General features: G+C 39.0%; 2 protein-coding genes and 2 pseudogenes across 2 annotated transcripts; 1 reads left to right on the top strand and 3 right to left on the bottom strand.

The window, feature by feature from the left end:
* Positions 1-43: 43 nt before the first annotated feature.
* On the top strand, positions 44-7384 carry LOC146456682 (uncharacterized). The gene is made up of 7 exons (XM_085092841.1): positions 44-538; positions 1989-2316; positions 2572-2696; positions 3567-3669; positions 4427-4549; positions 5064-5164; positions 6884-7384. Exons 1-7 carry the CDS (start codon positions 140-142, stop codon positions 7025-7027), a joined length of 1323 nt encoding a protein of 440 aa, XP_084948967.1. The 5' UTR covers positions 44-139; the 3' UTR covers positions 7028-7384.
* Positions 7385-9611: 2227 nt separating this feature from the next.
* Positions 9612-11582, bottom strand: LOC146456681 (uncharacterized; annotated as a pseudogene).
* Positions 11228-13554, bottom strand: LOC146456680 (uncharacterized; annotated as a pseudogene).
* Positions 13555-18318: 4764 nt separating this feature from the next.
* Positions 18319-21425, bottom strand: LOC146456679 (uncharacterized). The gene is made up of 3 exons (XM_085092823.1): positions 21283-21425; positions 19840-19926; positions 18319-19293 (listed from the first exon to the last, which is right to left on the bottom strand). Exons 2-3 carry the CDS (start codon positions 19924-19926, stop codon positions 18574-18576), a joined length of 807 nt encoding a protein of 268 aa, XP_084948949.1. The 5' UTR covers positions 21283-21425; the 3' UTR covers positions 18319-18573.
* Between the last annotated feature and the right edge of the window lie 6566 nt (positions 21426-27991).

The raw sequence follows: 27991 nt of genomic DNA, 5'->3' as shown, positions 1-27991 counted from the left end.
CCATGAGCCCTTGCTAGGTGAGTAGTCACGGCTTGCAAAGATACCTGGGAAGCACAGGAAGAAAACAAACTGCGACTTCAGCAGAACTGAACTCAGCACTTTGAACTCGGTTGATGTTTGAAATCCCGGACTGTTGATCATGCCTCCGAGAGGATATTTCACTACAGGAAGTCTTTCTGCATTTATTTTTCTTGGCGTCATTAGAGGATCGTTCTCAGTCGTGATCTATTTTGCTGTACATTCCTACAAATCGCCAAGCCTCGTATTTCTTCTTCGAACCCCAGGGTCCGTCGCCCTGTACACTGTTTTTATGATTTTCCTCTCTTCGCGGGACAGTGAAATTAAGGAGACATTCTACAGAAATTTCAGGACTGTTGGGAATTACTGGAAGTTTGCTGTAATGAGTCTTGTACAGTTAGCTTTGCCGTATTTGCTGTTTATGTATGCTTTACAAGTCTTAAACCCTACAACAGCTGGTGTGTACATGGCTGCCGCTCCGTGGATTTCCATTTTGCTGGAAAGACTGCCATTTGTTCGGGTAAGTTAATTGTTTCACTGTTATATGTTGTCCCTTAGTCTGGCTGTAAAATCCTTGGTAAATAATCAATCCGGCGATATACTTCAGTTGCTCATCGTAGACCGGAAGTATGTAGATTTGAAGTGCTCCCATTTTGTATTCATGGCTTCAGAAAGGTAGAAAATCCATGGCAATTTCTCTGCATCAATCCCTGCATCAATTTTGAAGTTTATACATCTTTGCTTGCTTCTGACATATCACTTTCATACTTTACATGTTTACTAATTTTAAGGTGCTCTTTCAAGTAGTGCCGATGGATGTTCAATAACTGGTCCTTATCAGAAATTGAAAATAAAACCATGGGGGTTCTATTAGGGATAGTAATCCTATAGAGGCCTGGCTGCATTTTATGTAGGTTACACCAAAGATCTTTGGCGTGGGTTTCCAAATTGCTCAGCGTACTGGCATATAATTATGGTCTTTATGGAAGGGCATTTTTTTTTTGGAAGGGCGTTAGATGGAGGTGATGCCTGGCTTTAGATAAGGTCACCAAAACTTACCTCTGCTTTTGAAAACTTCCATCATTCAAACTGTTTTTGTCCATAAATGTCCAGCATTTCTCTCCCAGTGAAGGGATTAGATTCGTCATAATATTTTTCTGTCATCGACACTTCCTTGAAACTCTGAGCATATCTTTGGCGTGGGACACACACAGAATGCTTCGTGGTGTAAAGGGAGAGAGGGGAAAGAAGCCCCCCCCCCCCCCCCCTGCTATGTGGATGAAAGTACTGGCAGATTCATTGTTCTTTTCATTCCTCACAAACTGAAAGCTCAAGGTTTACAACCTTGAAAAACTCTACAGTGTATAGGTTACTACCTTACAGTGTAAGGTTACTATAATATATAATCATGATGAGCCTGTTCATAGCTACAGTGGAGGCATCTTGAAAATGAGAGCTCAAAATGCAGTAGGTACAAGTAACTGGTTTTCTTTATAATGTTCCTGTTTTTGCTTTCAAAGATAATTAAAAATTCTCACTGTTTCTAGAGAGCCACCATATCACCCCTCCCTACAATAATATTATTTTTAAAATTAATGCTAAAAGCTGTGTCTGAACATGCTGATAATAGTTCCATAATAAAAAAAAATGGGAGTCATTGAGATTGTTTTTGAGTTATAACTGCTTAAAGCTGAAATTACCAGTATTTTTAACAGTTAACACTGTTGCTATATGATAATCTATTATGTCATGAAAATGACCATTAGCTTTTTCAGCAATAATTTGGCATTTGTTTGAAACCATTGTTGTTGTATGAACTGATAATGAATTATTGGGGTGATCCATTAAAGTACATTGAAAAGTCCTTGAAAGTGTTGGAAACCTGTCCCAGCCAGGCTGTTGTTGTCTTTTAACACTTGAAGTACTTGAGGATAGAATCAACTGAAAATTGTGTTTTGCTTTTCCTACAGAGCACTTATCCAATGTCAGCAGGGAAGGTTGGGGCAATAGCTGTTGGTGTTGCGGGGATCATTCTTGTCTCAGTATCTGGTATTGGTTTAGCAGCAAACAGCAAAGGTCACTGTCAGTGGCAAGATTCACCTGATGCCAACAGTACTACAGTGCAGCCAACAGTAATTCATACAACTGAAAATACCTCAAACACAACTATTACAACCACTTCAACCTCTTTGATTATACGGGAATGGCATTGTACATGTACACCATTTACGCATGCAGAGTTGACAATGTCATTATTAGCGCTGATTGGTGGATCATTAATGTGGGCAATCAGTTCAGGTATGTAATCCCAGACTGGCAAACTCAGTCATGAGGAGGGTAGGGGTTAAGGGTTGCAAATGACTGATGGCCTTTAATGGTCCTGAAATTTTAGTGTCCTTTTTGTTATTGTTGTTGTTGTTGTTGCTTTTTCTTCTGTTTTTTTTTATGTGGCACCTGTATTTTTTGTTAATTTTTAGTTAACATAGATATAGTATTGTTAGTACAAAATTTAACCTATTTTTTGCTTTACTATTTAATTCTTCCCTATAACAGTATTTTGGCGGCTCAAGAGAGGGAACATCCATTACGTCAGTGGTGGAATAGTTAACAACATTTTTGGTGGAGTATTTGCACTCATGCTGTGGCTTATGTTGCAGCGATATAATGACCTTGATAAGGTTTGTGTCAGCATAAAATACATGTAATTGTTGTAACCGGTCTTATAGAGATAAAACTGTTGCTTTTGGGGTGACTAATAACAAACAGGCAATTGGATAAGCATTAGAAGGCTTTGATTTCCACTGTACTTGCTAGTGCCACATGGTATGTAGATTCAATTATTGTCCTGCTTTTGGTCAAAAATGTGTGGAAATATTAATGGATAAAAACCTCTTTCATATGTAGTACATGATAATCTTCTAGATCATGAGATGTTATGCAAGTAAATTGTTAAAGAAAGAATGCCAGCCTCAATGGGAAATTGTACTAAATGAATTTTATCAGAGACAAAAGGCAAGAACTTGAAGGTGTCAGCCAAATATTTTCGAGTTGGTGTGCAGGCATTAACAACTTTGTAAATAGTTTTCATGTAAGTAGCTGTTTGAAAGGAAATTGCGTGGTTAGCATGGGTTCTGGAAATCCTGGAAAGTACTTGAATTTTAGTCAAGCATTTTCCAGGACTGTTTCCCATTGATGAAAGTGCCATATTTTGGATTTTGAGACTGTTGCAAAGTAATTGTCTCTTGACTTTAACACCTCACTGGTGTCTTTTCCAGACGCTTTGTGAATTGAAATGGTCAGTGATAATGCCAGAAGTATGGGAAGAGGTTTGGTAGGAACTCTTTTTTGTTCTTCCTTCCAGTATTCATGTGCTGGATGGCCAGTTCTGCTGGATTACATAATTTAGTAATTTATAATTTTTTTTAATTAATACATGTAGAAAATGGGAAGCAATACACTAGCAGTAGTGCAAAGCATTACATGTAGGGCATTTATAATATTTTTAGCCATCAAAAGTTATGTTTGATTGTTCACTTCTTACAATGTAGGTCAGCTGGTGGGATGGCTCTGCAGTTTTTTCTGTCATATTTCTCACTGTAATATCTGGTTGGCTGGCAGCGATCATTGTAGATTATATGTATAAAGAAGTTGGTGAGTGTTTGAGTAATCCATGGAACCTCATTATTATTATTATTATTATTACTATTATTATTTATTTTTTATTTATTTATTTATTTTTTGGGAGCACCACCATGCCTCACAAGAGTCCATGAAGTTTAGAAATAGTTCTGCTGACTGAATCTCTACTTAAGGACGGTGCCTTAACTTTCGTTATTGCGCATACATCCTGTACATCTCGAGATACTCGGGTTTCTTGTGGGTGGTGCCTACATGTACTAATACAGGGATATTTTTGCACGGCTTAAAACTATGCAGAGAAAGCAGAACTTAGCAAGTGCTCTTGGTATCCAAAAAAAAATAAAATTAAAAAAATGGGAGTATCCATGCATTTTTCAAAGATAATAAAGCTTCAATTTGGAAAAAAAATGCCATACGTTGCTTTGTGTCTTACTGCTTTTTAGAATAATTATTGTTTCTTCATCACATGTATCTCTAAAAAATGTGTGGTTACCCCCAGTTTTGTTTTTGGAAATCAATAACCCTTGCTAAGATCCGCTTTCCCCACAAAAGTACTTCCTAATATTAACAGGCACCGTCGTTAAAGATATAAATTGACCATAAATTATAAATTATATTCCTCTTTGTTTCTTTAATAATTTCAACTTTTCTGTTATTGGGGGTTAATCTGATTCTGTGAGTGCCATAATTACACGTCAGTATTTAATTTGCGGTTGTTGTTCTTTTTTCTTGAATGTGTAAACCATGAGCTGCATTCTTATTTTTACAGGAGCCCTGGTGACCAACCGAGTGTTATGCCTTGTTCCTTTAGTAGCTTGGTTTGAAGACTGGATGTTTGTTAGAAAATTCAAGGTGTTGGATACTTTTTGGTTTATTCCTGTTGAGGTTGTAGGTAAGTTTTGTTGGACATCCTTTGTGAGAATAATTATGGAATTAATAAATTACATTGTAAATAACTGGAGTTGTGTTGATTGTAGGTAGTAGGAAATATTAAGGGGAGGGGGGCAATGTTTTTTTTTTTTTATACCTTACTGTCTTATTGGTTTTGTATAGCCACCTTAAAAGACCCATGTCTAGTAAACTAGGGCTCAAGTTGTTGCATAATTTTGATTTGGTTTTATTTATAAATGGATTAAGAAATGGTCGGTTTGTTCATAATAATTTGCTCACAAACAATGATGCAAATATTCATTGGAGTTTAAGAGGGTTTTAAAAGTACTAAACACAACAAAAAACATATTTTTTGGTTCTTCCAAAAGCCCTTGGCTACTTAATTTACATTAGATTGCTACTAAGGTTTTCTGTTATTTGGGTATCTCTGACTCCTTTTTTGCTAGCAACTCATGATTTTCCATGTCAAAACTCAGATTCACTTCCTTTGTTAACTTATATATTTACCTGTTTAGGTGTAGTGCTTATGTTTGTTGGCCTGACAATATCTAATTTGGAACCTGAGAACCTTACAAGTGCACTCCGCAGACCATTACTAAGTTCTGATGAGCGCGAGGTATGTTAACAGACTTTTTTGCGTTCACAATAATCTAGCTACCTTTTGACTAAAAACTCAAAACTTGGGCCACAGGTAGCCCACTAAAATGTATATTGCATTTTTAATGGCAATCCAGCCATAGCACTGGGCAAAAAACCTTTAAGGACACTTTCGTAAACCTCCCCTGGAAAACGCATTTCTCCGCTCCCCTTCTCCCCTGGGGGGGAAACTCCCAAAAAAATTGGATAGTGGTGTGCAGCCCGCTTCCCAAAACCCTTACCCTATTTATGACCAAAATCTGCGATTTTCCCTACCCTATTTATGACCTGACCAAAAATTTGATACCCTATTTATGACCTGATAGTGTCTGGTCAACTTCAGTTCAAAAACCCCTGGAGCCCAACGCGTGACAAGCCGTTGCGGCACGTACACAGTTGCTGTAAACATCATTATGAAGACGTAGCTTCTTCTAAAAAAAATGAATTCACGACTAGAGTGCAAAAATCTCGAGATACCCTATTTATTACCAAAATGGCGGCAAAATGGCTAAAATCGATACCCTATTTATGACCAAAGCGGCTGAAAAACCATCCCCTTTGGGGCTGCACATACCTATAATTATAGACTTTTACATTCTGAATCATTTCCATTTAAGGACAACATTGGGTATGGGAAGGAGTGGTTAATATTGTGGTATAACAAGACCAGCACATTTATCCTGAATAGTCATCGTATATGACCGTATGACAGCCGCACTGTGTAATTTGTGCGTGGTTTGTCAGGTGTCGCAAGAGCATGCAAGGACTTTTGCCATAATTGTACAGATTAAGTGGGCGAACTATATGTGATACATGTAAATAAAAAGGGTTATAATGTTTGAACATAATGAAATTATGTTTGCATTTGCAGTCAGTCAACGTCACGCGTGACCAGTATTTCCGAGAAGGAAATGAACATTCGAATTCATCTTTGTAATGTCCGGCATTTGAATAGAATCTTGAACATTTCTCTGCAAATCTTTCCGAGAAAGATGCATTAAGTGAAAAAAAGAAAAAAAGATTCATTAAGAAACAATTGTTATTCTTGAAATAGTTAATGCTGTAATATAAAGAAAAAATCATAGCTTTTTTACTGTCAATAATCTAGAAAAAATTCTACGGGAACTCTGAAATGTCGTTGGCCATGTTCAAAACTGACATGTTAATTTCAAACTCTGTTCAAATTTCAAAAATACTGTTCACGCGTGATGTGGATTGACTGCAATCACTTTTTGACCTGACTCTTCCCCAGTCGCCTCTTATGATATCGTACATGTACGGTCGAGAGGAGACTAGGGCTCAGTCGTTCAAAGCCCGATTAAGCTAATCCTGGATTAACGTGAAATTTGATTCGAGTTTAACGACTAATCATCAGAGATTCTTCCAAAGATTTTGTCCCTCAGTTCTGACTTTAGACTTGTCTTTACCATTAGCTTAAAATTAGCTTAAAATTAGAGCTGGAAACCTCGATTAACTTTTAATCGGGGATTAGCGTTTATCGGCTTTCAAACAACCGGGCCCAGGACGGCAGCGCAACGAAGGCGACGACGGAAAGAAGGAAGAGAGAAAGGAGAGACTCCCCTTCTTCCTCCTTCCCATCTTCCCACGCGCGCATCTCTCTGACGCGGTTCTCGTCTCGACCATGCATGAGAGACGACTGGGTACGAGTCAGCTTTTTGACCTTGTTTTTACGTGACAGACAACAGAAACAGACCAGTTCTACAGCAACATTCAGGATACTGAAGATGGCATGATATCCGACGAGGAGGTGAAGAACACAAGTTACCTTCAGGCAAGCTCTTTCCCTCCCCTGGTAGAAGTACCAAGACAAGACCAGCTGTAAGCACTCCTCACTGACATGGTCCGCTGATCTCTGTGCTGAAGTCTGTACTGGTTACACACTATTTAGGTACATGTAATAAGTACAATAAAAGAAAAAAAGAGCTTTAGTTAGAAGGAATGATAACAAAGGAAGACGAGGCTTCATGATATAATTAAAGCGAACTGTAGTATCAGACGAAGAAGAAGACAGGCTTCGAACAACACAACGAGGTTTATTCAAGATGGCCGACTTCGTTCGCACATGGGTTACCAGGCTCCCAACATCCAATGGGAACTGCCTAATCCTTCACGAACCAGTGTGCAGTGGTCCAAGTACAAGTTGGTATATTTTCGCATATCAGCACTTGAGAAATGTTTAGTAAAAGAGAAAAAATGATAACAACAACCAGAATGTACATACTTTCATCTTTAGTTATTTTGCTACAGGGGTTAAAAATAGTTTCTTAAATCCCAAACTCGTCAAGTGTTATACAGTTTGGCCTACGGAATTTTCATACATAAAAGAATATTAGGATGATTCTTTTAGAATAGAAAAAATAATCAGTATGTTTTGAAATTGAAAATCATTATTTTTTTACTGTAAGTATTATAAAGCATAAAAATGTTTGTACATTGGAAACGATGATAGATAGTATAGACGTATTCTAGTGATATTGGCTTAAGGTTACCTTGTAAAGGTGTCTTTTATTATGTTGTCGCGCAGACAATGGAAACAAACCTGTAATCACGATAACAGTAAAATGCTTGTATAAGGCTTTAAGTCGTATCGTCCGTAAAATAGAACTTTTTCGCTCTGTATGCTAATAACCCATTACAAACCACGTGATATTCTCTGGAGAATCGATCCTTTGTCTTGTTGGAAGTAAAGAATGTATGCCAGCTTGAATATGACTCTAAACGAGACTACTCTCTAGAGTACCGTCACGTGATCTGTAATGGTAATATCGTACCCAGATCTCCCACGGTCAGGCGACATTCCCCAACCGACTGAGATCTGGGTACGAGATTACTGTAATGGAGCAACAAAAACAACGAAGCGAAGGTCTATTGGGAAAATATTTCTTCAGTAGTCTGATCTCTTCAATTAGCTTTTACTTCCCGTACATCTTTGTTTACCTCTGCCGTTTTAGTGCACGCCAACAGCGGAGGACTCACCTGCAGTCAAGCCATTCAGACCTACATGTACTGCATCCCAGTGTAGTGTTAATTAAATTTCATTTGTTATTACGAGTAAGAACGTCTTACTGCTTAGTGTACCAAAATATTGGATACAAATATGGAGTTATTTTGTCTGTTAAATTATCCGTGCGCCACCATTTTGAATATGATGAAGTAATTCGTTTGCTCAATTGTGGTACAGAAAAGAAGTGCTTGCTGACGATAGTGTTAACCTAATGACATCCTAAAATCCAAAATGGCGCCGGACGCGCAGGGTATTTATAAGCGACAATTGGCCATTTTACGGTTGTGTGCTAAGTGACCTGGCGTTGGATTGGAAGCGAGGCTGGAGGTCACCTTGTTTTGATACGTAACTCATTGCTTTTCACATGTAGATCATGCTGTTCTTATGCTAACTAGTTGGCATTTACATATGAAAAGCAGCGAGGTCTGTATCAAAACAAGGTCACCCCAGCCTCGCTTCCAATCCAAAGCCAGGTCACTAAACACACAACTGTAAAATGGCCTATTGGTGATGATTATACACCTGTTTTGCCTGACAACGAAATTATCAGTAAGTTAACTCGACTGCTGGAAAGGACACTTGCAATCGCGGCCTTACTTCTGTAGAAGCGTAGAAATAATTTTATAATTTCTAAGCTTATTATTTTATGAACACATTTATATATATTGTCCATTACACGCTTGTACACATACTTTTTACAGATATTAAAATATATTGGAATTCTATTGTTCACTTGTTTCAAGTAAGACAGGGCCGTCCTCAGCATAAGGCAAGACGAGGTACTCCTCTTCAAAATTTTATCCCGAAATTAAAAATATATATATATATTGATGGCTGAAAAATAATTCCCGAATAGCGTTTACAAATGCGTCCTGAAAGTTTAACCCTCATAAAGTGAGCGAATTTAGGGAAAAATTCAATGATTCCAGAGCGCGATTTGTTCAAAATTCAATATGTGTGTGAACAAAAATTCTTCAAATGCGGCTGGAATACGGAGACGTAAATGAGTTGAATTTGCGGTGAGTTCGCAGACATCCAAAACCGGCTCGTAATTTCCATCGCTACACGCAACAGCTAGACTTGCCTCAAGTCGGCGACGAAGTCGCAATAGCTAGTGGCGAACCAAAACCAACATAACATCAAGAGTAACGAGGGAAAATAATATTGGAAAGGGTTTTTAGAAAGTAAGAAAGTAAGTAAAGTCTAAGCAACAAGCGTGGACGATAATCCTGCTGGTATACGTTGGATCAATTGTTAATCTGATCGGCTTAACAAATACAAGTGATAAAAGAAGCAGAGACCGATACATCGTAGAATCACTTGTTTAACACGGAATATTTTTCAGCTAACAAAAATTTAATAGACAGTTTAAATTCTTTTTAAGGGTTGTTTATTATCTTTTATTCCCGCTACCCTTTTGGCTTACAGCAGTCATCAGTTTTGCGTGATTACTTTCCTTTTTTTCCCCGTACAGTGATTTAACTTTTTCCCGCTTTAATTGTAAGATTTGTACCTTTTGCACCAAATGTTCAGTTTGATAAAAAAAAAAAAACGACTCGCTTTACACGATATTAAGCGGGAAACTGTGTAACTATTAGTAAGCTGCTTTAGCGAATTCCGATGGCCGTGGAGTGATAACCGTACTTGGACCAGCGATCGCTGGTTGAGTAGCAACCACAGCCCCCAAAATGCTGCTCGGTCAGGAAGAAGAATTCGTTTGGCATCATGTGATCAGGATTGGTGATGGGAATGGCCTTCGAACGCCAGTCTACTGCGACACCAGATCTTTCATAAACCCGGTCGGGATCATGGTATTTGGTTGGAGTTTGGAGTCTGTGGTTTGGGAAAAACGCGAACAAGCTGTTGGAATTTGTGTCCAATTCGTAAACTGGATTGTGTGTCCGTTGGATTTGAACCCTTGATTGCCTTTATTCTTTGCAGCCGATTTAGGAATGATCCCAAGGAAGATGCAACCATTCATAAAGGCGTTCTGTGGTGTAGTGTACCCAGAGAAGGTGTTCACCAACACTCCAAAATTAGTGTTGGAGAAAGATGGGTGAGGCTGGATCAGAGTGTAAAACTCGCTGCGATCGACTTTCTTCTGTAACGTAAGCAAAACGTTCTTTTTGTTCGTGAAGAGAGCGTTGAGTATGTGTTACTCGTCAAGGTGTTATGTGAGAAATATATCAGCTAAGAAGCTGAAAATTGGCAAAAACAAACGCCGTCAAAGGACTTCAAGAGAGCGTGACTTATTCATTTCTTCGATGGCTGAGTTTAGTTCCGTTGTACCGCTTTTGTTGACAATTGTAGAAGGGGATAAGTGCAGGGAGGACTTCAAGAGGATTTTATTAAGCGCCTTTACATCCTCAAGTGCATCGTGACATTGAAAATCAGTGCCAAAAAGGTGTTTGTAAAGTGATCCCTGATTAATTTTCACGAATGAGCCGTCGCCTTGTTTGAGCGCCAAGTTGCGGAACAAGACTAGGCTGTCAGCAAAGTGGACATCTAACTCATTCATCTTCTGAAGAAGCTCTGGCGAGTTATCTTGGAGTGCTCTCAGGAGGATGTGGCTATCGAAAGAAGCAGAGTTATGGCCAATAAGTACAATTTTGTCACAAGAATTGGAACGCGTTGAATCCTCAAGGAATCAACAAATAATCGAAGACATTCTCGCGAAGGAATTGTTTGCAAAGGGTTGCCTCCACGATACAGAATCTTCTTCCCACCAACCCATGTTGTTTTGAATTTGTTTACCCGAGAAGCATATTGAGAAATTTCTTTTGTCGGTGTAGTAAAGGTAGAAAACGATGCTCCTTGTTTTGTCTCGGCTGCCAATTGAATTATTTCAGCTTGCTTGCCTGCACAGCTTGTTTCAGTGTCAAATATTACAAAACCAAAACCACTAGCACTACGTTCATCGACAGGACAGGTGATGTACTTCTCGCTGAAGGTGGAAACAAATTTTTCGAATTCTTTCAATTCTTGTTGGGTGACAATTGCTTTTTGAAACAGCTCAGGGTCAAGAGTCAGAGCAATGCCACTTGCGTAGCTGATTCCCTCTCGATTTGATTGAGATTTGTTTCTCGATTTCCTTTTCAAATAATTCAGTCTACGCTGTTTCTTAAATTCAATGCTTGACTTCCGTTTTTGTTCGGCCTCTCTCTCATAGTCAATTAGTGCTATTTTTTGTTCAGTAATTTGGCCAGGTTCTATATCAACACAGTGTAAAGTGTCTAGCAGGATTGTTTACCAAGGTTTGTCTGAGCAACAGCGGCAGCAATTCTTTGATCTGCACTTTCGCTTCCTCCATAAAACCTATATTAGGAACTTTAGAACCTGCTGTGTAAGCTTTCATTACTCTGTGAGGAGGCATTTTCCACAAGTTTGTGAATAACAGTGTCACTGGAGTATACTTGAAACAATTTCGTTAAATTCTCCTTCAGATTTTCTCCCTTCAAATCATTGCCATTTAATAGGGAGATCATTGTGGGTAAAGGTGTCAGGATTTTGAAGCCACTTGCACCAGTTCAATTTGCTTTCCTCACATTTTTTGTGATCACCAAATGCATGGGGCACAAGAGCAATAAGTGATGTTCTCATTTTTTCTGGATCCCCTTTGTTTTGGTTTTTAAAACAGTAGCTAAAGCATTTCTGAAAATAATCAATAACTTTCTGTGACAGGACAGATTCGCCAGGGGAATTGCTTTTCTCGGACCTGATCTTGTGGAGGTGACTGACAAGTGTTCTTGTTGCATGAGTGCTGTCAGACCATTTTTCTACACTGTATGCCACTTCTTCATGAATCTTAGCAGTTGTGGAACTGTCATCATCTCCAATGAAAACAGAGTACTTTACACCATGATTAGGAGCATCTTTAAATAGTCTAACTCGTACTTCAGGTTCCAGTGATTTTGACGAACCTTTGTGATTTTGGCGGCAGTCATGATGAGCTGGTTCTTTACCTTTTGACCGAGCACTTTCACAGATACGACAATTTATTTGCACAAGAGTAGTCAAGGACTTTTTTGGTTTTTGACCCCATGATTGCTCCATGCCCTGTCAGCGAATCATTAGCCCTCCCACGTTTTAACCATTGCATATCATATGAAATAGAGAGAGGTAACAAACAAGCCGTCCGGGTCAGGGGTCTTCCCATGAGATTTTTCAATATCAATTTCATCTTGCAAAGCCATTCTGCAAGAATTAGCTGCAACCTCTTCCACAGCAAGGCCAATTTTCCTCTCGCGTCGCTTGTATGCCCTTCGATTTATTGTGGGGACATTTAATGTAGTGAAAAAGCTGTTAACGTGTGTATATCCTATACCACTATCAATGGCACCAAGAGCGACTCGTGTGTTTATGTCATAGGCTCCAGGACCTCTTCTGCCAGTCAGTGTGGCGCTGTCTGGAAGTAGGAATTTCGTTTGTTTTGCCACATTTATGGCATGCGACAGAAATAAGGCTTGCACATCCTTTCTTTATTTCCGTCACTGCATCAGTAATAGAAAGGGGCCCTAGGAGAAATGGATAGGATCGAAATTTAAGTTATTCACCTATTTCAAAACTTTTTTTTAGAAAGTTTGCTTTGGACAATTGAAAATTACTGTATAAAGCATGTAAGCACATTTTACCAGATTTGCAGTGCTGGCATGATTTTAAAGATTATTGAAAAAAACCAAGATCAATAATTCTGTATCCAGACAGTTTAATTCTGCGGGCTTGTTGTCACTGGCTGAATCAGGAAACTGTTGAAATAAACAAAAGTTTATAATCTCTTTGAAGTGTTTATTTATACGTAACCCAAGAAGGAATGTAAATAATTTACCAATCCCCCCAGTTTGCACTCACCATTTCTCCACTAACAGTCTTTGGGTCGTGGCTGTTTTTGCGAAGAATGCGTGCTTCCACCGATGTGTTGTTGTTCTCCTTGTTTTCGGTTGGAGGAAATAAGCGGCGTTTACAAAGTTCAGCTCTGGTTGCTTCGGTCATTGTCTTTCGCTTCGCGGCTTTCACGGTGCGCGAAAAATAAAATGGGTATTCTCGTCATTTTTTCCACAATTCGCGGTTCTTCTTGAAAGCAACATCGAAAGCGGGATAGTTAGTGGAAGACTGAAAAGAAAATAATTATTGCGGCTCTCCTCTTGGCGACATTTAGTCACGCTATCGTTACGACTCGACTCCGAACTTTTTTGGTGCATTGTAGTTGTACAAGCTGATTGCAACACATTTTTTTCAAAAGTCAACACAGTTGAACGCAATTTGAGTGACTCCCTTCTCCATTTCGTGGTTTGAGGAGCGCGTTTCAAAAGCCGACAAAAACAGGCAAAAAAATTTTTCGCCGCCATATTTGTTTGTCTGATCAAAACCCGCGCCATCACGCGAATTGCCGCTGACCGCGCACGCAACTGTGTTCGGAACATAGCCTCCCACGCAGACGTTCTTAGGGGTTCGTCACGCGTTCCTGCCCCACAGGAACGCGTGACGAACCCCTTAACGAAGTTTAAACAGAGTCTAACTTAGTCCGCGGCTTTTAAAAGACAATCAGTGGGCCTTCAAATCTGTTTATAAGTGGTTTACTTTAAGTAGATAAATAGTTTTCTAGTCTGGGATGCAAAGCCTTCTTGTTACCGTCAGCAGCAGACAATGTTTAGATGTGACTGTTGGCAAAATTGAAAATAGCTTAGAACGTGGTTTTGTTAAACACCGTCTAAACTTTCTTTAATAACTGACCCTTAATGTTTCTTTCAGTTATGATCTAGCTCTAAAAATTTGATTCAAAATTTTGAAGTTTTGGAGCAAGAAAAAGCGCGTCGAGCCCGAGCATCGGACCCGAGCCGCATTAGTGGGAGAGGAGGACTCTCACACTGCGCCATGATGTACCTCACGTTCAGGCTAACTCCAGCACTCACTGTATTTCCCTGATGGTTTACAATGCTATAGAGTGATCGTACAACAATAGGTGTACGTAGATATCGGTTCTTCTTTCCCAGGAAGTGTTCATATATTTAGTACTCAGGATTGGCTTGATACCCCGGTCTCAAGCTGATACCAAACGACGTAAGATTGGAAAAGCCGCCGCGAAACAGTTTCTTTTTTAGACTAGTTTCCTTTTCCGTTGTATTTTGATCCGGGAGGCGAAAAAGACCGTGCTAAGCTCTGACTCGTAACGACGCCCATTGAGGATACGTTAGGGTAACTAAAAGACCAGAACACTTTAGCCCGTGATCTTGCCTCAATATTCACAAGCGATCAAATTGGTAATTCATAGATAATTTAATTTGTTCACCATCTTGGCAGACCATGAAACATCGGAACAAGCCCGGCAGTCTTTTTTTCTCCCTGGCTTAAATACTACAAATAGAAGAAAGCATTGATTTGACAGCCTTGCTTCGTCAGTTTGCGAGCGGGATCCATGTCTAGCTGACCTCGGTGGAGATTGTATAACTAATTTGCAGAATGGACCCGCACAAGATGACATTTATGATCTAGAAATTCATCTATAAATCAAAGAGAAAAACAAAATGTCACTGCATGATATTATAAAGGAAAATACAGGGTTCGAACCCCATCTGGGGCTCAGATTTTTTATGTGTCCTCTTATGGTCGATTCTTTACATCTCCCTGTATTTTCCTTTAAAAACGAAATGATTCTCATAAAATAAGCTGGAAGCAAACTTATATATAGCCATATTTGAAAACAACCTGGTAACAAGAAAAGACGAAAAGTTCTTTTTTTTTTAAAGAACACTTTATTGAGTACTTCAGAACAGTACATATGATTATCATTACTTATGTTACATATGACACTGCATTACAAAACCAAAAAAAAAACAATTAACTATAGTTAACTGCACAACAAACTAGCTACACAACTTACAACAATACAGCTAACACCCGTACTAATTACTTACAATACTTACAAACTTACAATACGGTACTAACGATGTCTACAATACTTATGTTACTTTTTAAAACTACAAACATGAGCAACAAATTACACAATGACACATTACTCAGTGCAGCCTTGCAAAGCAATATAGCACAACTACAAAAAATTGAAATAAAATTAAAAGGCTCAAAGACTTATTTGCAACTTGGATTTGCGTTTTTCAATTTTAAGGTGACTCTTTAATATAGCATAATAGGCTTCCCAGATATACTCTTCTTCTCTTCGTGACGAAGTATAGATGTAATATTTGGCAATAATTAAACAGAGATTCAAGCCAAGACGACGAGAGAGATCTCTAGTCAACCCGTATATTATTTCTTGTTTTGATAAGGTGATTGAATTTAGGGTTTTTTCCTTCCACCAGAGGGAAATTTGAGTCCAAAAACTCTGTACAAAAGGGCAAGTTACGAAAAGGTGTTTCAATGTTTTTTTCTCGTTACAAAGGTGGCATTGCTCTTTTTAAACACGCGAATCCCTGAAAAGAGTGGCATTAGTGAGTAAAATATGATGCATGCATGATTGAACTGAAAGATAGCAAGTCTAATGTCTTTAATAGTAACTTTGAAGGGAATGCTGTAAGTAAGTAGTATCGATTCTTTGTCGAAGTTAGCCTGTTTCATCCTCCTCTCTGTTGTACAAAAGCTAATCTTGGTGCGAGCATCTGATTAGACAAAGGAAATGTTTGAGTACTTGAACGGAAGGGAATCGAATCAATGACCTTCGGTACGCCGGTGGATGCTCTAATCACTAAGGTAGTGGGAAGTCAGGCCATTTACTAAGGTCATATTTATGTGGCTGTCATTCAGTGCATATTGCTCGAGCTCAGAGAATCACCAATCTCGAAGGCATCGCATAAACTACTTTACCACAATATATATATCGTCTATGGATACAAGCGTGATAAAGCTGTGAATGAAATTGATGCTGTTGACTATGGTGAGATATTTCTGCAAACCTCTTATGAGGGATTTCTTTTCCACCCCGGTCCTGGATTAGGGTAGTTTCTCGAAAACATTTCTGTATAATGAAATTTCTCTAGTGAGGTGAAGTTTTCAAAAGAAAAAGGATTAGTGTGAATATGGCTTCATGCTGTATGGTTCAACTTTGTAACTTTACCGAGCTGGATGGGAAGCCGTGAAAACGATGTTTTTAAAGGAAATTCGATTATACTGATTTTAGTTTTTAACGTAGTAAAGTTTACTCAGCGGGGTGAATAATAATTAGATCGACTTTTTCCATTATCCTTCTCCTTACACTAAGTAAGAAGAGGTCCATAATCAAAGGATAACTTTTAACTGATATGAAAATTTAAACCCACAATGACAATGATTACTGAAATAACAGTCGGAACTGAGATACCTCGATTCCGTTGCTTTGGGATTCAACTCTGCCGTAACTCTACCCAGCTTGTTGAGAAGACTGAAATGGTATCAGTTAAAGGAATACCGATTGTATGAATGATGTTTTCAACGTCATGAAGTTTACTTAGCTGTGTGAATAAAGATTAATGAAATCGATTTAATTAAAACTGGAATAGGGTGCAAATTATAACAAATTTTGTACTCCAGTTATTCCAAAAACCTCTTATGAGGGATTTTTTGCCATCATGGAATGTATTCTTATTCCGGCATAAGGTCAATCGAACGCACCCATTAAACGTTTTTATGTTTCCCACCTTGGTGAATTTTAGCCCTCTGCGGTCCTGGATTATGGTAGTTTTTCGAAAACATTTTTTCATAGTTACACAGTCGGGTCGGTCGGGCGATGGGAAACGAAATATTTTATTGGGATGGCCTTGGTGTTATATCTAAAATTTCTAATTAAAGATCTCAGTCAAGTAAATTAACACAACTGCAGGCAAAACAAATTGATGTATATTTTGAATCATGAGTCAATTGGTTTGCTCCATTTCTACAATCACATACAATACTTCAATAACAAATCATTCAGCCGTGATTACAAGCCATATGCATATTGTGCTATATTTTTAGAACGAATTGAAATGGCAAAGTTCGATTTTTTTGTCACAAAATCACTTAATCTGTTCGTTACCTAAGAAACATTTTCTTGCTTTATTGCGTCTTACTCTGTCCGCTAAAAGTTTCGAAAACTTGCCCGCAAATGCGTTTGTGCTCTATGAGAAAAAGTTTGCCCTGCACTGTCCAAAATGACGACGATATTGCAGTTATCTGCTTGGCAGGAAAAAAGCATAAATGAAGCAGCGATGGAAAGAACGGCAACAAACAAACAATGTTTATAAGCTTATTTCTTCCGTAAGCAAGGCTCCCTTGTTTTCAGTTATAGTTGCTGGCGTAGCTGTCCTCTGGGAAACGAATCTATGCGACTGAAGAGGGAGGAAAACCTCTCAGGGGCTTACCTTCCATGACACCAGCTGTGATCGAGAAAGGACCGCAGGAGGAATTGACACACGATATTTTTTACGCGAAGATATCTTCCGGCGATTCCTTTACATCGGATATACGTTGCCAATTTATGTTTAATTCATTTCTTTTTATCTTTTGTTTTTCTTGACGAATTTTATTTCCCGTTACTTGTTTTCTCTTTATTTTCTTAATGATTTTTTTTAACCTGTGGAATATTTTTGCCGTTACTCGTTTTCTCGTTACTTCGTTACTCTGTTTAGTAACATCCAAGCAAATTAAACAAGCCCTTTGTATTTTCCTTGATCATGCACTTGCTTTGTGACGGTATGGTGGAATTGAGTCAGTGAATTGTTTCACTCCAGGGAAGTGGTCAAAACTCAGTTATCAGTCGAACAGGATCCACCAAAGAACAAAATAGAGGAGGTCTCTGACTGCATCCCTCCCCCCTCCTCAACTTCAAAAGATAGCCACCCCTCTATCCAGCAGTTAAAAACGACAATAAGTGCGAAATCTCACTTTCCTAGTTCATCTAACAATGCTGACTCTTGCTACCTGAATATTTCTGTGTCAAATCAAATTTTAATGCCAATAACATTTTGTCGGTAATATCCATGAGACAGGTGATGTCTTCCATAAGACACCTACCCTAGACAAGGTGGGTCTTGTTCGATCAAACTTATTATCACTAGCTCCCTCAATTAAACTCATGTGAATCATGTACCATAACTGCCAATACATGTTCCACAGTGTTATCAGACAATTAACATACAAATGAATCAAAATTTTTGTGTTAGCGTTTTTATTAATTTGTCTTAAGAGACATACAAAGCGCATTAACTTTAATCCTATAATCAAGGATTACAAAATTGTATTTTATGTGAAAGTTATTAGTCAGTGGCAAATGTATCACTGAGTTGGGCATAATTGATTCATTATAAAAACTACAAACAACGGGGACTTGATTATCCTAAAACCAACTGAAAGCTAAATTCTTTAACAAAGGAATCTCAAGGGAACTACAGCAAGTTTAGTTAGCGGATTCCAACGGCGGTGGCGTGGTAACCGTCGGTCCAGCGGTCGCTGGAAGTGTAGGTGCCACAGCCTCCAAAATGCAGCTCGGTCAGGAAGAAGAATTCGTTTGGCATCATGCGATCAGGATTGGTGATGGCAATGGCCTTCGAACGCCAGGCTACTGCGACACCAGATCTTTCGTAAGCCAGGTTACCATTATGATATGTGTTTGGGGTTTGAAGATTGTGGTTTGGGAGGAAAGCAAACAAGCTGTTGGGGGTTGCGTCGCAATTTCTGAACTGGATTGTGTGCCTGTTGGATTTGAAGCCTTGAACACTCCTTCGTCGAGCAGCTGATTTAGGAATGATTCCAAGGAAGATGTAGTCGTTCATGAAGGCGTTCTTTGGTCTAGTGTACCCAGAGAAGCTGTTCACCAACACTCCAAAATTAGTGTTGGCGAAAGATGGGTGAGGCTGGATCAGGGTGTATGACTCACTGCGATCAGCTTTCTTCTGCAGCTTCAAAAGGACATTTTTCTTGTCCTTGAAGAGAGCGTTCACCATACCCTGGGCATCTGATCTTCTGGTGAGGCTGCGGGGAAGGAAGGTGAAGCCACCGCCATTGATTGCCATCTCACAGTACACCTCAATAGGGTCAGCGTTTGGTAATGGCCGGATCACATACACGCCACTCACTGCTCCAGGCTCGTTATTTTTCATTTGGTGACAGCTCCTGTAAAACTACAGAGGTAAAATGGATTTAGCAGCTATAAAATTAGACCATTGAGGTTCGTCAACGAGATAATATTCATATATTGTCTATTGCATTAGAGGAACGGAGTTGCCCAATGAAGGCCGTTTGCATAGCATGCTTGTATGAAGATTGAAAAGCCTTTGTTTTTTATCCTTTCCAAAGAATAGTTCTTCAGTTTTGGTTCTCTTATACGGCAATCTCGCTTGATGACGAAAAAGATTGTAAAACATTGCTAGAAAAAATTACTGACGATAACAAAACCCGAGATCAAGGATTGATATCTGCCGACTGACCGGACGTACGCAATGAACAACCGGGAAGCCTGGTGCCAAATTTCGTGCGCACTGCGATATGTCAAGCTTGGTTGAGCCATCGTCGCATTGAAGACATTGAAGCTAAAGGTAGCAAGATTTTCATGATAAACCGGGGTTGCATTTCAATGCATTTGTTTAAAACTGAATCTTAAAGGAGTAATTGTTTGGTGAAGATGTTACTTACAATAGGCAGTGGATCAACGAAGGCGTTTAACTTACATTTTGGGAGTCACAGCCACGGCAAGCATGCGCAGTAGCCCCTGCTGCGAAGGCCCATAGGACGACAAGTAACACCGAGTAATTCATCTAAAAAAATAAGATAAACCAAAAGAATTAAAATGAAATAAAGTAAAGTAAAAACAATCCAAGATAAAAGCTTATACTGCCAGACTACGTATACAGCAACGAGCATAAACATTTTATTGAAGACGTTGTAGCTCATTATTTCTATTGACTAGCTATCTATAGATTACATATGGATTATTCTATGATCTGTAACTACACCTAGGTTACTCCGTGTGTGGGCACAGCTTGCTCCACATTTGCATCTTGTACGTCATGTACATCGAAGCGAAATAAATTCAATCTCGACCCGAGAGCTCTTCCTTTTTGCGGATGGCTTCTGACGTAGTCAAGCCGAGGGGCTCGCGCTTTAATATTTCTCTCCCCCAGGCTCTACTCGTTAAATTTCCCTCTCTCCCCAGGCTTTCTAAGAAGCCTCTGCGAAGGAGACAGGCATGTGCATGTGCGGCTGATAAAGTTTTCTTCATGCGCTGTTTCAAAATCAATTATGTAAACAAAATTCATCGATCATCGCTGTGTATATTTTCATGAACAAGAAGCAGAAGATTTGATTTTTGCTTTGCTTTGTGAACTTTTGTGACAGGAAAAAAGGTGGCTGTCTTTCGGAGCTTGTGTGCGGTTGTGCTTTATTTAGATCATAAGGTACCATATTAAGCTTTTTTTCATTTTTTGATGGGTATCATTCAAATCTGTCATTTAAATTTCAGCGAAAATGATTCTGGCTGTTTTAAATTATCTCTAATTAATTACACGTTGACAATCAACATTATAGTTGGATATCACGGAGCAGAAGAGCGCTCTGATGCTTTGATACGACTGAACTGATCGAATATTGTTTAGATGAGAAGTTTACAGTACCGCTCGCTCGAGACTATCTGGGAATTTGCCACAATTTCGTCTCGGTACAAATCGCAATTCAAGGGTGCAGTTTTTCACCTTAATCTCTGTTTCCTCGTGATTTGTGTGGCTTCATAGAAATTAGCGGCAATGTGTATAGGATGTTCTGAAACCGCAAACGTCACTGTAGATCAGATAATACTTACAGATTCGTACCTGAAGTTATAAATTTAAATCTTTTTTATATAATAATTTCATTTTTCATGTAATAACTAAGGCTGATCCATATTTGCACTTGAAATTCAATTGCTAACTGCGAGTGGTATTTTGTTTTTTAATAAATTGCTTAGCCTACAACAGTTTTTACGACTATAGAATTGCAACGCTATTGAAACAACATAATGTGTGAAAGCTATCGAAGCATTCGTGTGGTTTTGCTAAAATCAGAAGGAGCATACACGTTCCCAAGCGCCAAAATCTACACCGCTAAAACAAACAGATGACAGAACTGAACAAACTCACCTCTCTTTAAGGCAGCGACAGCAAGTCTTGCTAAATGGTCCGTTGCAGCTGTTTCCCGACCTCCTAACTAGTTTTCCCCTGTACATTAATCGCTTAAATACCTTCATGGAATAACTAAACGTGATGTTATCTAATCTTTTGATCTAGAAACGGAAAAATCAATGACGTCCTGTTTTTCACTGAAAAAGCTTGAAAGATAGCCAGCAAGCTGAAGCCACCAAGTTCCTCGATCGATTGAACACTCTGCGCGCTCGGTATTGCCACTAGTAAAACAACTGAGAAGAGCGGTTGCTTTCAGTTCATTAACGTCTTTGTATCATTTCGTGTACTGGTGCACTTGTTTTCTTTTTTTCGTTCTTTTGTTTTAGATTTTGGGACTTCACCGGAAGTGCTTTTGAGTTTCTCAGAACTGTCAATCAGGTGTTGCGGACGTAAACACCACGGCGAGCTATTTTCCTTCTCTTTAAAAAATCATTTTCAGGAAGTTTACTAGACGTAACCTGTTAATATAAACGGTTCACTTCATTTTACTCGTTTCCTACCTTTATTCCTTTCTTGTTTTCTTTTTGAGTTGGGGAATTCGAACGAAATACTTTCGCGTGGTCACAAAAAAAAAACAACTCAAGTGTTTACAAACACGCACAAGGGATTAAACTGCACTGAAGGGGAAAAAGCGAGAGTCAAGCACGTAGCTTGTTCTAAAGTTCCGCGTAACGCTGATGCGTAACGCTGATGCGGAACTTCGTGGCAAGATAAGCTCCTTTGTCTCCTTTTGATGATCTAATTAACGCGGATGCATGTATTAAACTCTTCAACATATGTTGAAGAGTAATTACTGAAAGATATGTCCACCTTTGAAAACTGAATTCTCTTGGAAGGGTTATTTCAGCTTGAAACAAAGATTCTGAAACATACATTTCTTTACACAACACCCGCCTACCCGGCAACCCTGTCTGCTTTCCCGGTCAGTAATAGGGGCGCGCTTGGGAAATTTGGCTCCGTGGCTGAGTAAGAGGTACCCTGCTACCTTCCTAGATCTTTTTTACATCAAGTGGGCCAGATCTTCTTCAAGGGACATAGCGTTTATCGCAGATCTTGACTCATTCTGTTACAAGCAGACCTCAAGAGCTTTTACCGAAGAACATTTGTCATCAAAGATCCGTAACCAAAAGTGATTTTGGACAACTCAATTTTCATTTCCGTAAGCTTTATAGTAAATGGAGGAAGTTCTAAACGGATATTACTTTTCACGCCTTTACAAACTGAAGCTCATTTTTTATTCAAAAGAACAGCAGGTGCTCAATACCTAAGCGATTTATTTGACGGTTACAAAGGCTGTGATACAGTTTCCTAAACTGAGTAAGATCTACTTTTACTGAAAAATGTACCGTTACACCGGTTAGCCGCCCTGGCGGGCTATCATTTTTCCATATAAACGATCACCCGCTGCTGAAATTTATAACATAGATCTGTCCATTACACTGTTACTTTTTCTCATAAACGCTTTTTCTGAATTTTTAGCTTGAGGCCTTTAAAAATTCTCCCCCTTCCGGCAAGGCAGCCAGTTGACAACATTTGATATCACTGCAAAAAACTATTTGTTTGTTTCGAGCTCGAAGGCTGTTAGGAACTGTAGGGAACACTGTCCGCAAATTTTTATGAATTTATGCATTGAAATAAATCGTTTTGTGGTCAAATGGCCTTGATTATCGAGGAAAATTCATCAGTCAATTCATTTACTGCAATGGGACACGTTTCAATGCCTCTAAAATAGCCCGGATGCAGATATTAAGCTATGTTTTAGCTTGGCCAGAGCTTATCGATTCTGGGTCACAGGACCACCACGTAAACAGCCCCCAACTGTCGGGATTCGGCTCTCCGCCAAATTGAGCAGGGATAACTACGAACACGGAATAACCTTTATGACTATCAAAACAAAAATTTTAAAATATCATGAAAACAACACAACAGAGATTTTGTTGCTGCTGTTGTTATTGGTCTTTATTTGTGATGTGTTACCGTGAATAACGTCACAGTGACGTCAGTGCGACGAGTGTGTTAAAATTGTTTTTTTCCGCCATCCTTCGTGATCACCTGACAGGAAAAAAAAATAGACATACGAAGGACTGCATGTGGTTTCAGCTACCATAACGAAAAGTTATTTCCTGTGTTCTAGTGACCGTGAAAAACGGGGTTGAGCGAATTTTGAGCACATCTCAAAACTCCGCATGCAACTTCATCGATGGAATCGTGTGAGCACGTGATAACCGAGAAACATTCGAAATAGTCGTCAATTGTGGTCGATGATATCGAGCGCGAATCTCGAACTACGAAGATACTTTGAAACAAACCTTCGGGCCAAAAACGGGTGAAGTTCGGCATTCTATTGTTACACTCATTCACTCACACACTCACTCTTGGATCCCGATGAACTGTTACAGGACCAGGATTTAATTCAACATCTCCAGACTGAGTTAAAAATAAGTTCTGGTTTCTAAAGGATGAGTTAAATCCCCATACAACTGACGCCACCAACATATAAAGGTCTACTCCAATCGGTAATTTAATACAAAATTAAGGTCACTAAAAGATACATCTTCGGGTCAAAATCGGGTGAAGTTCGGCATTCTATTGTTACACTCACCTCACTTACGTACATGATGACAAAGTACGCATCAGCTTCTAGGAAGCTGAAACCATAAAAATTAGAGAAACAGGAAATGTTTAAAGAGAAATCGGGCAAAAACTGTTCAAGTTGAACTCAACTTTCAGCTTTCAACTCAATGTTTAGTTGCCTCAACTGAAGTTGAACAACTGAACATAGAATTTTTCTTTAGATCGAACATTAGAGAACTGCTCGCCTTCAGCTCGATTTTCCGACACTATTTGTTTGTGTCTCAGTGTGATCACGTGAGCCCTAAAATGTTGTCCACCTAGCCTCTGAACAGGCTCCCAAGTAGGATATGGAACGAAGACAAAAAATGGAGCTCAGGGAGGGGCTCCCCTACAGCGCTCCGCTCGTCCGGCTCGCCGATTTATTTTCGCCCTACACCCCACTTGGGAGCCAGTTCACAGGCTCTGTACCCGTGTGGAATTGAGACCATTCCGGAGAGGACCAATTTGGTGGGCCAGTGTCTCTGTGTTTACTCCCTATGAGTGAGATGCACATTATAAGTTAAAATAATATTACGCATTTTCCTTTTACTTTTTTACTGTTCTCCAGCAGTTTGCGTTGAAACGGATTATTTTGTTCCGATTTTGAGGTTCATATGTGTACCTTCCAACTTCCAACTCTTTACTATATCCGAAGATTTCCGAAGATGTTCCGAATAATTCTGAAGTTCTCAAGAGAATGATTATGCTCAATACGGACCTTCACAATGTCATTTACTCCGGATTTGCATGGACTTTTGAGTCTCATATTAGTTTGCAGGTTTACAAATTATTGGAAAGTGCGTCAGTTAAGGCTGTAATAGCTCACATTTTTCAACCAGGCGTGAGAAATTGGTCCGTGAGCGTGATTCTTCTGGCAACATTATGCTGTGAAGGAAAAGAACTTGCTTTAGTGAAGCTAGGAGTCTGAATTGGTTAGTAATCTCGTTCCCAGGCCTCAAGGCGGTTATCGAAGCAACCGAGCTTGTCTATGGGTGGTTTGAGTGAGTCACGCACCATCGTGAGTGATCCACCAAAGAGACCATGAAGCCGCTCTTTGACCCCCCCCCCCCCCTTCCTTCTATCCCTCGGGGCTCTTGGAAGGTTTCTTCGATACAAATGAGCTTAAATTGACTCAGTCTGCTATTCTATCAAACTGGCACATGATTCCAGAGTGCAGAAATCACTTCCCACTTCTAATACATCCACCAACTGTCTTCTATCTTCCCCAGATAAACGGAGGTCAATGTAATAAAACCTGTATACTTGTAATTTGCAATCTGGGCCCTTTTTTTACTTGCGAACTCGGGAAACCACCGTTAGGAATTTTGTAGCTTCTAAGGCTGAAGGCACTCAACCAACACCTGCCCCAAGAGACAGTCCAACTGTCCGAATAGTCCTGCCTTTCAAAGATCAGGCTTCTGTTGACCTGGTACACAAACAGCTCAAAGGTCTTAGCCAGAAGATTGACACAGTCATCCAGCCGATTTTTGTTGGTAACAAAATCCAACAAGAACTAAAGATAAAGGAGAGAAAACCACCTATTGTAAATCAGAATTGTGTTGTTTATAAATATCAATGTGACTTGTGTGATGCAAGTTATGTAGCGTTTACACTTAGGCATTTACACCAGCGCGTGGTCGAGCATAAATACCAATCTTCTTCCATTGGCAAGCATCTTCTTAATGAACACCGTAATGTCCCTAAAGACCTTGACAGAAATTTTTCTGTCCTTAAGAAGTGCATGAACAAGTTCGATTGCTTAGTTTACGAAATGTTGCTAATTAGAGAGTTAACACCATCTCTCAACGTCCAATCGGACTCAATTCAAGCTAAACAATTTACGTGGCATTATATATTCAGACATTATGTTAATTTTTTGGTGAACTATTTCTGACATTGACTTCAATTATTTCTATCACTTCGAACTTGATAATGGCGTCATGACGACCCCGAAACGTTGTTCCTTTTTATCGTTTATCTTTACTTGTCTATGAACTCGGGAAAAACTGCAATAATGAGTTCAAAACGAGTTCAATAATCCTGAGCTCATAATTTAAAGACTCCAAACAACGTTTGTTGAGATCATTTTCTGTGAAAGAGGACTTTGTCCTTGAAGACAAAACAGAACAATAGCTAATGCATTCCCTCAAGGTAAAGCCGCTTTCATCTGAAATCTTTATTAGAAGTTTTCAAGTCGTAATTCTAGATATCGTTATCTTCCCTATTTATCGTCAAGTTACCCAAAGTAGGTTATGCCCCAGATGATCTTTACGCCTTCTGTGTAGCTGGATCAGAAACGGTTGATCACCTGATTTATAAATGTTTCTTTACAAATCATTTTTGGAAGCATTTTGAACATTTTCATGTATTGCATTCTCGCGACCCAGCGGGAGAAGCTTACTTTAAAAGATCTTTGGTTAGCTATAGGCAGATTGGATAAAGAATGTGATGTATATTGAATTACTTTATAGTTCTTACAAACTTCATGACATGTTGTACACGAATAGCAACCCCGAATATTTAGATGGTTGGCGCAAAATACAAAACCGACGTGAATATATAGAGCCTCAAAGAGCAAGAAGAAGGGGGAAGTACCCCATATTCACTGTATTGTAACAAAAAATTCAAGGGATTTACAAATAAAAAAAATGTGGGAGAAAGATTATTTCGGATGCATGCGTGTGTAAATACATACAGTAAGCCACAAGTGTAAAAGTTTTATTAAATTGGCTCCAGCCGATTTTTCTTCTTCTTTTTTTTTTTTTTTACGAAAACACTGGTCTATTAATACCAGATTTCAGGACTATTAATAATTAGACAACGTTTTGCTTTGTATGCTAGGAGAACTTTCACTGAATTCGTTCACCTTAGCCATAAAACACCGCAACACATCGTGAGGATTTGCTTTGTTTGCAATTTTTTTTTCTTTCAGTGCTTTTCTTTTTAGTGCATTTTGTCCACGTTTTATGTATTGTTTTAGTTGGAGTCGAATCTGTTGCTTTATATCAAATATTTCTAACCATTATGTGAGGGTATCTGCTCTTGGACGAAAGCCGACCAGGGGCTTCATTACTTGTCGTGTTACAATCATCAGCATAAATTATTCAAAATTAAATCTCCGCCGTTTGAGAAAGGACACTGAAGACCAATTTGATACGAGGAATCGCTGTTGTTTTTTTCGAAAAAATAATTTTCTTTTTATTGAAGCGAAGCCAATCTGGGATTTAATTTGTTTTCCTACTTTTTCTCTTGGTTTCGAATTCAAGACTGGTTTGGGTTAACATTATAAATACTGTATTTATGGAAAATAACTTCATCCTCTGAAATGTTATTTCTCAATACAAGATGATTTCAGTGAAAGACCCGAGTTCAACAATCAGTACTCATCAGAGTGCCTATCAGGCTTAGTGTAAATATTTTAAAGGCCTTATCCAAGGCGATATACAACGCAGGTTTGTGTCCAAGTTTTTTGAGGTACTACACAGTCAGACGGTTTGTAGTCCGTGCTGAAAATGATTTTAGACCATACTTTAAAATAACAAAAGAGCATACTACAAAGACGGCGCAGGTCACAGTAAACCCAGAGTGACACAAGTTATATAACTCCAGTAACACGACAGTGTGTTAATGCAATGCTGATCTAGCTCTGACCAAATATTGTTTTCTCCTGGTATAAATTCGGTAGGAAACGCTGAATATCTTCACCAAAAACGATAATAACAAGAAGGATGGCCATTTCCAGGCAAATGCCAGCGAAAGGTTAACTTAAGGTCAGATACAATGAATTACGGCTTGACCTTATGTAAACAATGTATTGCTATTGGGGAAAAACCAATTTCAAACATTCTTGACGGAAAGATAAAGTTCCTGAGTAACAGTCCAAAACATAACACCTGCTTATACCAAAATTTATACCAGGAGAAAACAACATTTTATCAGAGCTAGATCAGCATTACACTAAAACATAAATAGAATGATAAGCCATTGAACTTTTTAATATTTTTATCCCTTTGATTCGAATACTCCCGTAAATAAAGCATATATTATATAACTT

This window comes from Pavona decussata, unplaced genomic scaffold (genome assembly GCF_977016875.1).
Source record: "Pavona decussata unplaced genomic scaffold, jaPavDecu1.1 SCAFFOLD_254, whole genome shotgun sequence".
NCBI lineage: Eukaryota > Metazoa > Cnidaria > Anthozoa > Scleractinia > Agariciidae > Pavona > Pavona decussata.
Note: the sequence above shows the minus strand (reverse complement) of the source record. Positions and strands in the feature narration are given on the sequence as shown.